At 36.2% G+C, this 16,085-nt stretch overlaps 1 protein-coding gene across 8 annotated transcripts in view; it reads right to left on the bottom strand.

Moving 5' to 3' along the window:
• Positions 1 to 16,085, bottom strand: part of LOC133517797 (neural-cadherin) — a 431,760-nt gene that overhangs the window by 80,537 nt on the left and 335,138 nt on the right. For all 8 annotated transcript variants that reach the window (XM_061851220.1, XM_061851222.1, XM_061851219.1 and 5 more), the window contains exon 13: positions 8,849 to 8,992. In XM_061851220.1, coding sequence (XP_061707204.1) covers positions 8,849 to 8,992 — 144 coding nt within the window. The remainder of the gene's footprint in view (positions 1 to 8,848; positions 8,993 to 16,085) is intronic.

Genomic DNA, 16,085 nt, shown 5'->3' with positions numbered 1-16,085 from the left:
TAGCGTTATAAGTATAGCTTCTTGTTTTGTTATAAGTGTTTATAACTATTTATAAAATACCTATACCTGTTGCTGAATGGGTCTCGGAGATTTTAATAACCTAACTTCCGTGAGACACAGACATATTTAATATGTTAAAACGGGTCACTCAAGTATTGACTTAAAATACGTGAGTGACCCGGTTTAACATATTTAATATGGATATCGTAGGCATGACACACACGAGGCAGAAGCAGACTAAAAATGAGATGGCGAGACGACCTGAACTCATTTTGTAGCGACTGGCGAGAGCATGCACAAAACCGTGACGAGTGGCGGAAAACAGGGGAGGCCTTCAACCAGCAGTGGGACACAAGGCTAGGCTATAAAGAAAGGTGTATAAACAATGATAGTAATTGAAAAAAACATGACCGAAATTCTTAAATTCTGAATCAATACTTACTAAAAATTTAGTATCTTGTACTCAATAAATAAGTACTGGCATAATGCTATATAGGTATTTGATTTTATACGACAAGTTAAAACACGGCCAAGTTCTCACGCTTGCGCAACTTTGTTGGCATGTACAAGTTAACAGTTTAACAAGTTCACACAGATAACAATTCCACAAATTGTTAGCGTGATTAATTACTTCAGCTCTCCGGAATCCTGCGAGTTGAGCTTCAATGCTAACCGCAAGCACATACACAAAAATGTTTACCGTTAAGGGACTCTACATAAATTAATAAAATTGCGTAAGTCATAAGTCAAACTAGAAGAACAGATAAAATTGTAATTTGTGACAATTTTACAGCGCTAAATTATCAGCAAACAACAATATACCTACAGCAAGAAACGACAATTTCAGCAAAGGGTATAAATATGTTTCACTGCTTACGCTTAATTTCCTCGAGGCAGAAAGGCAGTTCTAAAGCGGGATTGAATCGGGGCGCTCCGCCGACATCTGCTGGTGACGTTTGGAAATTTTAATACCTAAGGATCAGACAATCGCATGCAGCTGATGCAGTGCCTGCCGGGAACGCCCGCGGCGCAGCGCGTACTACGACCACTCGGCTTGCAGACCCAATAGGCACCCACTTCGCCTGCCGGTTTAATGCTTGGATAGTATTGATTTGCATTCATTTATGCAACAATATTGCTTTGTTTTGTGATTACACCAATACTAAACTATGTTATCTTAAATTAAGAATCAAATCTACGTAACGTCTTATTATTAGAAAAACGTACTTCAAGCCTTCCGTGGGTCCTGAGTCTGAAGTCTAAATTAATCCAATGATTAGAAAAGTTTAAAGATGTATTTATACTGTTTACTTTGCTTAAACACATCCGTCTATAAAACTATACTATCATTATACATAACATAATGTCTATTTGACATTTAAAACCGCGGATTTGTGTACAGGTTGTCAAAATTTTAAGAGCTAACGATTTGATCTCCGTGCGTTCAGCATTCGCTGAATAATATTTTTGAAAAAAATGCAGCTCTTAGGATCCTAGCCTTCGTTTGACCCGAACGGAACGCGACACTAATACCCAACTGATTTTGCCCTGTATTGATCGCATCAGCAAAATTATATAATTTCTTAATAGACCCAAAGATATTTATTTACTTATACATTTATTCGTTCGTACTTTAGGTTGGTTAACAGAATAAGGGAAGGCAGTGCAATATTAAAAAGGAAGATGCAGCAGTTTCGAGTGCTCGACAACGTTTTCTGTAAGTATCTATAAAACTGGATTTCTTGCTGATGGAAAGAATTAAAGCTATTGTCGCAGAGTTTTTGCTGGAAATATTTTGGTATTTGAATTTTCAACATAAAAATCCTGGTAAAATTGCAACTTAAGTAATTTCAAGACTACTTATTTAAGAGTTATGGAAGACTTTAATTTTTTATCAGAAATTTAATCAAAGACATATTTTAGTTGCAGGCTAAACTGAACGACAACGAAGAGTAACCATAAGAGGTCATCCATGCAACATTTTAACTTTTTTACCCAAAAGCACGGGTACATGCATTGTATACCTAATTCCTATTTTCGTATCATACGTAATGTCCCAGCTTATGCCATTAAGTATACAATAATGCACAGGCATGAACTAACCGCAAAATTTGGTGTGTTAGTTAAACAAAAATGTTGAATTTTTATGTCTTATACAATATTTCTCAATATTAGATCTTTCCTAGAACTAGTAGGGTAGGCATAATATTTTCATTTGGTATTTAGTCAGTTTGTTGGTTCAGGTTCATTAAAAGGTGTAGTTTCTAATTCGTTTACTTGTTGAATGTGTATGGAATATATTTATTATATTCAACCTTAATGTATAGAAGTGCAAACGAGGTAACATATCGGTACAAAGTTAAAACGTTTACAATTTATAAAGCTAACGTAAACCTGTGATTGTGTGTATTTATCCTCATAGATGTATAAACCAGAGATAATCAGAATACAGTTCTATCTTGTATCGCAAAATAAATTTCATTATCGAATAGCGTTTGGTGAAAACAAACGACCGGACACACGACGGGCCCTAAAGATTTACGATGTAGTAAGAGAAAATTTTATTATACTTTCAATTTCGCCGGTGCCCTCGAAAACAGTCCGTTGGGCGATATAAAATGGTCTTTGCTATCTCCGGAGAGTTGACTCAAGTTACCTGAGAATTCCGACGTCATGCCAGATTGCCAACGCGCAAGAGGGTAATTTAAAGTATTACCTAAGTTAATTATATTAGTGAGGCGGAGAGAATTTGAACTGTAATGTCATTACGGAGGTGAATGTTAGAAAGGTTTAATAAGGCCCAGAGTTGACAAGTTGAGTGAGAAAGCAGGGGTAGGAGCGGGCGTAAAATTCTACGTTATAATGTATCGCAGGCAGCAAGTGTGCGAACTCATCGATCACACGCCGAGTACGATAGCACATACGTGTAGGAGCACTTTCCGTGAAAGTTTCCAACGAGCGGGTACATATGCCAAACTCCCGTCCACGTCAGTGGCAAAGCCTCGCCGCGCCGCTCCGCGCTCATTCACAACATGCCCTAATGAAATCGAGACCCAATATTATTACTCCCACTTTCTTAATTTACGTGTAAACTGTACAATAATATAACGCCAGTTTTAAAAAATTAGGTACATGGTCCTTCTGGTAATTTTATCGGGTAACAATACAATATAATAATACTTCCTATTGCGCACCTGAATCGTAGAGAATTACACAAAGAATACAACAACTCAAGTAGAGCTATAAACAACAGGCCACCAGGCTTTTTGGGGAAGGAAATAACCATGAGGAAATCTGCATACGGATGTATGAAATTCAAAAGTGTATATAAAGTCTCCAACCCGCTTTGGGCCAGCATGGAAACTATATCCCAATCCTACTCATGCATGTGTACAGCAGTGGGACGTATAGGAACATAGCTAGATATATTTTTTAAGGTGACGATTCGTTGTAAAAATAATAACATTATTTACAGTAAATCTACAAGGAAAAGCGGTTACCGAAAGAGGGAAGTAATGTTTTAGTTAGATTAATCTTAAAATCCTATCTTAAAGGATTTCATATTCATAATAATAAGTACAAGCAAAATTCTATTCTTCTCATATTTCATACGAAAGCCGCTTAGTGACCTGAATTCATAATGTTTTTCTTTGGTAAATATATATTTTAATCTGAGGGAGATATTTTATCTCTGGCCTTTGTACGCGTATTAAATTGTTTTTAAGATATTCCTTTAAAAGTATAAAGGTTAGTTAGGGCCCCTTGTTAGGGCCCTGAAATTAATAGACAGTGTAGACATAACGCTAGTTATTGATCTAATTATTGACAGTTTTCTCGATTTTTTTTTACTGTTTCGTTTGTAATTAATGTGATGTTGTAAAGTTGTTAAGAGATGTTTAAAAGTGTAATAAAATGGTAGGTGTCTCTGACTCACAAGTGTAAAAAAAAACCAAAGTAAATGGTGACCTAGAGCCGTCTGTTTTTGTGCAAAATTATTCATCTTTGGGTCATTACAACAACATCTGTTAATTACAAAAGAAATGGAGTAGTGGTTGTTAAAATATTTTGAAAATTAAAAAAAAATATTTATATATACAAGATAAAAATTGGCAGATTAATACCTAACATTATGACCAATACATGTATTCGTATTGGCTATTAAGTTCAGAGACATTTTTTGTTCCCTTACACGGTTATAGCTTTCATTGAGAAATATTACAAACATAAATGTTTTTTAACAGGACAATAATTATTAAAACTCTATTGGTGGATATAAAGCTATTCAATTTAACACTTCAGAATGATGATGAGGTTCCAAGACTCTGCTTAAATATTATCAGTAGGCATTAGACCTAATAATTGGCCTTCTGACATTTTCAAGAGAATAATTTGGTGAAATATATTTTTAGTAAAGGTAAAATAATAATACCTTGTTCATGAAGTGGATATATGTATAGGCGCACAAATGTTACTGAAAACAAATCAATGTTGCTCACTACATTCAATACATTAAGTGAGGTCAAGGTTAGAAATGAATAAACCCAGTCAAAATGTAGTAAGTACCTATAAAATCACAATCGGAAATAATACTACATTTTTAGTTGAATGACATTTATGATAAATACTACAACTTGAGTTTAATAATAGTAACCAAAACAATCAAAGATCACTTTAAGATACGATAGCATTTTATATTTCTCATAAAAGTAAATAGCTTTTGTTAAACTTAAAACATTTCTAACTCTTGAAACTGGGATTTAACTCGTGGACGTTTGGCAGGGAGTCCTAATCCTAATGATAAAGGTACATACTCGTAGTATTTTGTTTTTTACAATAAACATACTATTACATTATTATTTGTGTAATAATGTCCTATTATTTATTTATTTATTACAGATAAACAATAATTTAATCATTACACATTTACATTGTGTTGTAAATATATACCGACAATAAAATTCAATGATTTGCGCTCTCATAACCCATGGATTACGTTTAAGCGCAAATATATTATTATTTATTTTTTCTTCAATACAAAAATGGAATATATTATTTATATATTTATTTAATGTAAAAATTATTTTGAACAAGACAGCCGATTATGTGCTTAAGGCCTTTGAACACTTTCTGTACGAATGCGCTCTTTATCACGGTATATTTCCCATTCTGAACTTTTTCGAAAACGGTATCGGCGCGATACGCCCGTTATTGCAGTGATGGCGCCACTGTAACATTAAGTTGCGCACATAGTGCGTCTAGATTATTTAGTTATTACATAAAGCGGTCTATGTTTGTTATTGATATTTAAATTGGACGCAACATAAAGCTTAATAAATAGTTGTTATTATTGTAGTACATTATTTTTCAACACACTTGCTCAAAACGACGTTTTTATTCCACCGATTTTTGGCTCATAATCCTAGATATTAAACACGCGTGCTTTTTCAGTATATTATCCGACTGCGTTAAGAAGGTAACTGATTGCTAATAATATGCATGGAAATGGAGCCTTCTTAATTTGGTCGAGTAATACATTTTTTAACCAACTATAAGGTTTCAAATGTTAGTTCAAAGAGGTTTTATCACACCAAACATAATTTATAGATTAAATTATCTCATAAATTACATTAATGCATAAACGTAACATTTTATTGATGTGATCTCCATCCATCGAATAGAAATACGAAAATATTAGCTTTTTTAAATTTTTTTTCATTGGCTTTTGTCGATTTCGTTCGCGACTTTGCCTTGCGCGCGCATTGGAATCGTGCGTAAAAAAAATTAACGCGCCAGCCATTTTCCCGTATCTGTCATAAAATTTGAATCGTTTTGCATGTTTTTAGTTTATATATTGACGAAAATGTCATTTCCAAGCACTGAAAATGAAGAACACATAAAATTGACGCTGCCAGTAACACTAATAGAGGCGGGACCCAAGAACGATAGCCTTTAACCATCAAAATCGGGTGAAAAATATTTGGCGGCATATGAAACTTTTATTCAATGGAAAATCAGCAAAAACGTCCAGTCTTTCTTGGAAAACGTGTTGATAGCTTAGTTCAATGAACTGGCGAATAAGTATCTACAAGCCCAGCACGCTTTGGTGCAATTATTCGATGTTAAAACTGTTTTGACAAAAAAAAAATCTAATTTGTAAGTTTTGTTTTTTTCTCGCACATCGGCTTTCTTATTGCGCGCTCGCTTACAGCTCGCGCGCACAATATCGCCTCGTGTGTAATGACCAACTTAGCACACTTGTATCATAATGTACTATTAATACACACGCCAATATTTAAACAAGATATTGAAATTTTACCTACTTTCTGCTATTAATCCCATTAAAGAATATTTCAAGGTTATAAAAGGATAATTATTTTCTAACAACAAAGAGGAAAAATAACAACAATGTCAATATTCCATTTCTTAATTATAAGAAGGGAATTGAATTCGCTGCCGTGCCTTCGCACAAAGGACGACGAACAGTGTTGAAAAAGCAACTCCAACCGCTTTGTTGATTCAGGTTTTAACAAATTACTGTGGTACTTCCGAAATAGGTGACACGAATATTTGCCTTTGTTTAAATAATGCTTCATTGAACAATTTGGATACCTGATTGCTTAAAGTACATTTTTCTATCCAAAGGTGCTTTAAACTTGAGAATTATAGAAAAGTGGTTAGAACTAAAATTTTAACTAGTTATTTGAGGAAATAAAACATTCCCACATTTTCTGAATAAAGCCAAAGAAAAACAGGTAATAAAAATCTGTTAAATGCTTTTAAACGTATTTATGTTGCAAAGCAGACTAGCAAAATTACTGCGACACACAGGTTAAAAAGAGCCGGACGAATAGAAAACCTATATATTTATGTATCATATTATTTATGTATGTATAATTTTATATAGGTAATATTGTGATATTTTTTTTGTCATTTTACTCTGTATTCTGACCCTGCACCAATTATGATCTTTCGGTTTGGCTCATGGTTGACTGGTAGAGAATGCCTTCTGGCATTAAGTCCGCCATTTGTACTCTTCATGTATTGTGCAATAAAGTTTAAATAAATAAAAAAAAAAAAAAAAAAAAAAACCTAATCTTTACTGCCTAACTAAATGTCATGTCAGAATATTATAATAATGATTTAATTTCATTTATTGGATGTTTGAATGGTTTTGATTATTTTTATATTGTTTTATTTTACTGTAATTGAATTTGATTATTAGTATCTATTGTACTATAATTGACATCGACCTAATTATATGTTGTATTACCTTTTGACATGTACAACTTGTAATTTTATCAATAAAGGAATATGAATATGAATAAATGTATTTATTAAACCAAGAAAAATTCAATACAGAAATCGTACACTGGTAGCACTGTAGGAATTTGTGTCTAGATACTTCTGAAGTTTACTGATGTACTGTTAGCAAACACAAAAGTAGCTTCTCATGGCCTACTCTATTTTGCATATAACACCTGTATATTCATAATACCTATGGCTAGATTCGAATTTTAACATACTACGTCAAATATTAGGTCTAGATACGATATGGATCGGTTATGTCACTGTCAAAAATGACGTTTTGTCTGAAGAAATGTCACTTTTGACACTGACATATCCGATCCATATCGTATCTAGACCTAATATGGGTAATTCCACGAGACTGCAACGTCAGTTACCAATTCTTTCGTGTGTTCTTATATTAAATAAGCATATTTAAATGTCTGTATGTCTGGCGTAGCCCTACAGGTAGATATCTGGATACTTAAATTTGCTTAATTAATGTAAGAACACACGAAAGAAGTGGTAACTGACGTTACAGTCCCGTGGAATTACCCATATTTGACGTAGTACTTTAAAGTTCGAATCAGGCCGCTAAGTCAGATAAGCTTCTGGGGTATGTTAATCTAGCGACAGAAGCAGTACCTTTTGACACCCCGTCACATAGGCATAGGACATTTTATACTAGCAGGCGGAACGACCGTACGCTTATTTACCACCGCTGTGGTATAAACTAATAAATTATTAATATTATTATCGCAACATTCGCAACAAAGATGAATCTATCTGCATCTGTCAATCCCCTTATAAATAAGTACCTATTTAATGAACGTTTTAATATTGCATTTCGTTTCATATAGGAGTTCTAATAATGCAATATGTATAAGCCGTACTAGCACACGTACGACTCGGACACTAAGGTGATGTTTATTATTAAAGTTTATTAATGTATATTTATATTTTCGGTTACTGAAAATCCTTTACAGTACATATGGGGCTACTTTATAGCACTAGTGCGAGAAGTAGCATATTATGTTACTGTGTCGAACATTTAAAGGGCCATATGTACTGTAAAACGTTGTACGATACATGTGCGAATAGGTAATTCGCAACTCGTGTCGATTTAAAACACTCCCTTCGGTCGTGTTTTAATTTATCGCCACTCGTTTCGAATTTCCTATTTTTCGCACTTGTATCGTAATGTACTATTTTAGAATAAAGAGGTTCGCTATCATGTCGGATATCGAGCCTGTTAAGGTAATAAACTTTCATAATACCTCCAATTTGCACACGTATGTGTAATATAACAACATTTTTTGATTTCAAATTCGAAGACACTGGTTAATTTTGCATTCGTCAGCGATCATTTTTATTTCCTTCCAGAAAATAAAAATGGCGAAGGTGAGTAGGTCTGTCTCAGCCTGTGTGGGTGGATAACCTACTACTTGCCTTGAATGCAGAAAGTTGGGAAGAAATCGCACAAGACAGGCACCAACTTTATAACAAGTACCGGAGGCCGAGCCTCACTTCGGGTAGCCAAGCTGGAAGAGTATTAAGTACTCACATTCGTCGTGATCTTTGGCGGTGACAGTGAGAACGGTGTGCTGGATGTCTTCATTTTCGTCCACTTCCGCCTCGTACAGCTCCTTGTCGAAGTACGGCGGGTTGTCATTCTTGTCAGCGATGCCGATGCGGATGAATTTTGTCACTGGAAATAAAAGAAATCGTTAATTACATGAAAAAATAAAAACAAATAGAAGTCAGTTCTTGAAATTAAGAATGTTCTTAAAATAATTATCGATTGTAGGTAGTTGTTGTCATATGTATCTATATAAAAGGATGTTTCAAAAAATCTTTTTTTTCTGTGGGCCACCCCTTTATTTTATTACACCTATTATGTTGATAAAATCAAAGATACATTGATTAAGATGCGTAAAATCTAAGATAATTTCGTGCTTCGAACTTCACAGGTAAACGAGATGGCGCTGTACAGCTCCATACATTTTGAGGTAACTCTGATTGTCAAAAGTTGACGTTTGACAATTCAGTGACTGCAAAGCATATGTTACCGCGCCATCTGTTTTGGATGTCAAACTAAGGGGCGCGTTTTTTTTCGTAGTTTTTACCGCTGTACGAGTATTACAATTAATTCTCTTTGATAAAATACACCATATTTTGTAATTTTATCTCAACTACAAAGGGCTGCTCGACCACGAAATGTTTAATGTTGTACATATGAAACCCGACATAATAAAATAATTATTTTTCTCATATTTATTGTTTTCATATTGTTTGAACATGTTAATTATAAGGGGTGAAATAGAAAATCATTTTTCTTTCTATTTTTAGGGTTCCGTAGTCAACAATGAACCCTTATAGTTTCACCATGTCCGTCTATAATCGCTTCGAAAAAAAAACCCCCCACCACTCTTACTTTTGAACATGTAGTAAAGCTTAGTACTACTAGTATGCTTTCAATGAAAACTTCAGCGAACGATCGGTGAAGCCGTTTTTGGGTTTTTGAAAATGGTCTTCCTGTTTTAATAAAAGTGCTTCGAAGGTACAGCACAGGTAGGTGCAACTACAGGATACCCACTGATAGCCCCCGCTCAAGACAAGCCTATTGTGACAGACGAGTAACTACGGAACCCTACACTGAGCATAGCCCGACATACTCTTGGCCAGTTTTTATAACTAAGGAGGTGGCGTGTCTTCTGGCTAGTTAGATTTTTTCCCACACAAACGTGAACCACCCTAATATCTACTTACTAAGTAAATAGTCAGTCGTACTGAAACTACCAACTTCATTTTTAAGTAGAGCAAGCAAATACAACTGAGTAAGTTTTGTTTCAATTCAAGAAAATACAATCTTATTTTTTCCACCACCGAAGTGATTCTTGCCGGAAATCATTTTATATACTGTGGAAAATTGATGTAAAAGCATTTCTACTAACAACCATTTTTACATTATAACGCTCAAATAAATCCGGCCTAACAGAAAACGCCCACGATTCTAGGTAAATTATAAGGACAACAGCGATCTTGCCACAGCAACTTTTTTCATCGATCTCCATTTTTGTAAAGAGCTTTTCTAAGGGCAATCCTAATTGGACGATATGAAATGAGTTCTAATCAGTTCACCAGAAGAGTCGCACGAAAAAAGAAATCTAGAAGGAAATTGCTTTCGTTTGAGGCACATTCTAACAATGATAAATTAGGACCCCGCTGGGAGAAATGTCCGGCGGCTTTATTAGCAAACATTACTGACACTTCCAAGGGTATTTCATCACGAATACGATATGGACTCTAAGACTAAGTAATACGCTTGTCGACTGTTAGGAGCTTTACTTGGGTGCTATTGAAGTCTCACAGCCTGCCTCCACGATACCGAACTACAGACTTCGCTTATTGCGGTTTCAGTGATGGTTCTAGCAATATCAACACTAATACGAAAACATGCAATATAACTCTATTTAAAACAAATCCCGTCTCGACTAGTCTTCAAAACAATCCGCTTACAGCAGAAATACTGTATAATACGATAAGGTACGATTCTTAGAATGATTCAACTTTCACTCATGAGGTCATGACATAGGTTTATTTTATTTTTTTCAAGGTATAAAAAAGTTAGGTACATACGCATGAAATTTTTAGTACAAACAATTCATATTTGCCTCGGTCCGAAAAAGTGGTTGCTTTTAAACGAATGTAAAATTATTCAAATTTCTTGCATTAATAATTCAATAGTCCATTAGAATATCAAATCCTTGTTTTATGGCGTAAAATCTACGCTACCATTCATAAACGATTCAAACTACAGCGTAAAATCAAAATGCAGCTCCTATTTGTTCGTCGTGTGGTTTAGGTGTAAGATTAGAGAGTGGTTTAGATGTATGACTGTTAGAAGCGTATTTTAAATCAGTCTTAAGAGTTTCCGTATCTTCAAAAGAAGTTTCCGTCATAAAATTTGAAAGTTCAGCTGAATTGGACGACCATAAAAACTAATCAGCGACGTAAAGAGCAGTCTAACGACGCCGCGGGCGACTTTTTGCAAGTAAACACGCGAGGGGAGGCCCGCTCAGGACTTCGTTGAATTATTTTGTTACGAAACTGCGTCAACTCCCGTAAAAAATGATGCCAACATTTCACAATCCAACAAATCGTCACTGGGCTCAATGCGGATAAAGTGCACGTAACAATTTTAAATTCCTGCACAAGCGAATGGTGTGCGTCTGTAGTGTTTATTATTTTCAAAGGGCGAGGCGTACACTAGGAGCGTGCTATTGCTATAACACAAAATTATGTCTAATTCAAATTGCGTAAGTTCGATTTTCAGATATGCTTTTTATGCGGTACGTTTTTTTATTTATGACCACATCGTGTTTGAAGTTTTTATGTTTAACATCTATATATGTAGATACAACAGGAGAAAATCACGTTTATTGTATCTGACCCTTTAAATTGTGAGACGGTAGTCGAATTACTAATAGAATTGCATTAATACAATTACATGATAATATTAAGGCTTGACTTTTCTCAGGGCATGCCAGTAGTTTAGTTAGAGGTTCCGGAAGGCCCCGTCTCATATGGCTATCGGTAGTAAATAGTGACCTCGAAGCTCTAGAATTAGATCCAATGACGACCCAGAATAGAACAAGCTGGCGAAAAGCGATTAGGAGAGCCGACCCTAACTGAACATGGGATAAGGCCGGAAAAAGAAGAAGATGCCAGTAGTTTAATTTAGGATTCCACAACCTGTTATAAAAGAATACCATAATATTTCATACTAGAAAATAATTTACTCAACATCGAGAATCTCTATACATTCCCTCTATTTAACGTCGGCATTAACAATTCTCTGTGAGTGAAATACCAGACTCTAATATTCTCTATGTGCGTATAAAACAAAGCATCCTAACGGTGAGCAAATGTGCTAAGATCGGATCTTCGGGACACATTCACATAGCCGGAGTGGTGGCCGATAATGAAATTCTTTATCAAGAGGTGCACCGAGTGGAGTGTCGGGACGTGCCTTCGCGTCGCGCAGGACGAGCGCCGAGGCCGCCAGACTTGAGGCTTTCACATAAGCTGGATCAAGCCAATGCAACACCTTTTACATTTTTCAAGCCACTGCCAAATTTAGAGGATTCAGAACACCGACGCTCTGATCTATTTAAAAGATCTCGCCAACCTACTTTTCAAGATAAACAGAAACTGTTTTCAACCACTGGAGCGATAGAACGTCGAGACGTAATTTGTTTTTGCATTGTGTGCTTTCCTTTATACTTTCCTGAAATCCAATTCCGATTGCACTAATGTCAGTTCTTAGGTATACTGAGTCCTTGTTATTTTATATTTCTTTTGCGATACTGGTTTCAGTAATCGAATAGCTGCTGTCAACAAGGATAGTATTAAAATGTTACAATAGTAGTAATAAATAGTGTTGGACAGATATCAATCTTTTCTACGGGCAGAATAGTCGGGAACCATTCATTTGCACATCGATTCCAGTTTCAATTACAGTAGGTACGAAGTGTGCGTTTTTGCCAGGCTTCCGAACATTTCAGCGTTTTGCTTTTTGCGTTAAACGGTCTGTGTCGTAATGGTCTCGGAAACAATAAAATACGAGTATTGTAATAGTGTTGCGATTTTGCTTCAATCTAAAATAAAAACCTTAAAATTCAATTTTTACCAAATGGCACAGTAGGATTCTTATTTGTGTACATCAATAATTCACAGAGTATTAAAATGTAAGTGGAATGTAAACATATACAACGAGACAATCTTAAACGAGAAGTAATGTGCGGCCATGGGACGCTGAGCGGGGCGTCCGTGGCACGTCCCGTGTGGTGGCCGCTCCCGGCCCAACTTCCGCCGGTCACGAAGTTTTAATGGCCGAGTGTAAAATTTCCTAATTGGATTGATTGACGAGGTGTATATTGCTAGTTTGTGACTGGATAAACTCTACCGACGTTTCAAACTTTGAGTGCACAATTTATTTCCTAGCGACAACATCATAAAATGGATACAGTACTGACAATTTTCTTGACAGGTCAAGAGCACGTTTAAATTAAGACGCTTATAATAAGAAACAACAGTGCGGCAAAAGTTATTACGGGCAGTGCTCGACCATTTACGCACATAGTTACATATTCATATAAACTACATATCAAATAAGTAGGTACGCAAGGTTTCTAAGTCTCACGCTTGTGACAAACAGATTGACAGAGAGAAAGACATGATGGAACTATACCTAATTAATATTACCTAAGGGTTTTATTTAAAAAGGAACTTTATAAAATAGTTTTTTTTTATATACGGAAGGTGGCCTAAAGCGGGCACCGTGCTCAAAGCGGGCACTAGACTTAATAATGCCGTTTCAAATAAGAGCGCGCTCGTAACACGTGACAGTACTCCCCGCCGCCCGCGCACCAATGACGCGTCCTTCGTCCGGCTCACCTGCGAGCACGCCGTTACGCGCTCCGTCAAAAAAATGTTTTTAGCTGTTTTTTGAAAAATATTTCAAGGTATGTGTCGTGTGTTCTCTGATTTTTGATGTTTGCAATGCTATTATCTATGCCTATTAGTTATTTATTACTTATCTGGCCGCAATACCGTTGCATTAAACTCCACATGCCTCAATACTTTGAGGTTAGTTTTGCTTGCATATTTAAAGTGTCAAAAAAGGCAAAGCGGGCAGGGTAATGCGGGCACTGCCCGCTTTGCCCGGTGTGTTTTATATAAATATAATTGGTTTAAATTGCTACAATTTATTTTTATTTTCTTTTTTATATGGTAAATAATTACAAACGGAAAACTTCGCAAGCGTCATGGGCCCCCTCAACGATGCAACAAGCAATACGAGAAGTGCAAGAGTTAGGGAGACCTGTTAAAAACGTCGCAACTAAATTTGGGATCCCAAGAACAACACTGCAAAGACATCTTAAATCAGGTTTGTGTGAAGCAAAACTTGGAAGATACATATATTACAGTCTTTTCTGCCGGTCAGGAAACTGAGCTATTAGAATACGTCATTCATATGGACAATTTGTTTTACGGGTTATCAAAACAAGAGTTCTTGGAACTTGTTTACAGCTATGCCGAAATGAATAAGATTCCATACCCTTTTAAAAATGGTGCCGCTGGTGTAGACTGGTATAGAGGTTTTGTTAAACGTCATTCAGACCTAACTTTACGAAAACCAGAGCCAACATCCATTGCCCGAGTCCGAGGGTTTAATAAGCCCCAAGTCTATCGATTTTTCGATTTATTAGAGGACCAAATTGATAAAAATTAAGTTGATGCTACTCGTTTGTACAATATGGATGAGACAGGCGTTCAAACTTCTTCAAATAAACCGCCAAGGGTGTTGACAAAATCTGGAAAGCGACAAGTTGGTCTCATAGCTAGTACCGAAAGAGGAAGAACTATCACAGTTGTATGCTGCTGTAATGCTGCTGGGTCATTCATTCCCCCATTTATGATATTCGCGAGGAAAAGAATGGTCCCGGGTCTTCTTGATGGTGCTCCACCCGGTACCCAAGGCACTTGTTCCGATAATGGCTGGATCAATGGGCCAGTGTTTTTGGAATGGCTGAGATTCTTTATAGAGACCGTCCGACCAACTTAAGAAAACAAAGTCATTCTTGTGCGTCACGAGTCTCACAAATATTTGCCAGCATTGGAGTACGCGTCACAAAATCATGTGGTTTTTGTATCTTTGGCACCACATACAACACACCGTATGCAGCCCTTAGATTACTGCGTATATTGGCCACTTAAAATTTACTTCAAGCAGGCTGTGGCCGTTTTTCAAAAGGCGCATGCTGGACGAAGCTGGCTTGACGGAGCCAAACTGTTTGCAGATGCTTATGTCAAAGCAACAACAACAAACAATGCTATAAACGGTTTTACGTTTGTTGTACGACAACTGGCCTGCTCCCAACAAACCGATTCATTTTTGAAGAAACTGATTTTCTGCCAGCTTCTGTTACAGAAAATCCATTAAATCCGACCGAAAATGAACAACAAGTTGAAGCATCCTTGCTACTTGAACAACAAGCTGAAGCACTTATGCTACTTGAAGCTACTAGAATAAAAAAAAAAAAACATCTTTGCCTTTGGTACTCGAAGATGTAGCAAGCACCCATAATGTGTTTCCATCTGAAACTTTAGAGGAAGAACATCTGACTCCTCCACTGGCTTTAAATGTTGCATCCCAAAATCGTGTTCTGACGCCTCCACAAATTGACCCAGGAAGACAGGTTAATAATCCAGTTAATAGACATGATCTTGGTACGGTCTACCTGCCAGCAACAGACATTCAGCATTTCAATGGCCTACATCTTTCTGCGAGAAAAAAAAATCCATCTACAGATACCCTTGCTATACCTAGCTGCAGTACACATGTAAGTCCTATGGTAATAAGACCACCTCCCAAGGTTGCTCCAAATAAAACAACCTAACGCAGATGAGTACAATAAGCGGAGGTATTAACTAGCACACCGATCAAAGAAGAGCAAAAACTTAAAATTGACAAAAAGAAAAAAAACAACCAGAAAGAAAATGTACAAAAACGGTGGAAGCTGTTAAAAGAAACATAAACGAAAAACTGACTATTGAAAAACCAAAGAATAAGAAAACTAAACCAAAAGCAAATAAAATAAAAACCAAAAGTAAGCCTGCCGAGCAATATCGTTGTTTTGAATGCCACGAGCTCTATGAAGACCCACCCATCGAGAAAATGCAATAACTGCGACTCGTGGGCTCATGAATGCGTCATTTTATTGTGACATGTGTCA

This window comes from Cydia pomonella, chromosome 5 (genome assembly GCF_033807575.1).
Source record: "Cydia pomonella isolate Wapato2018A chromosome 5, ilCydPomo1, whole genome shotgun sequence".
NCBI classification, from domain to species: domain Eukaryota; kingdom Metazoa; phylum Arthropoda; class Insecta; order Lepidoptera; family Tortricidae; genus Cydia; species Cydia pomonella.
This window is presented reverse-complemented; position numbering and strand designations above follow the sequence as displayed.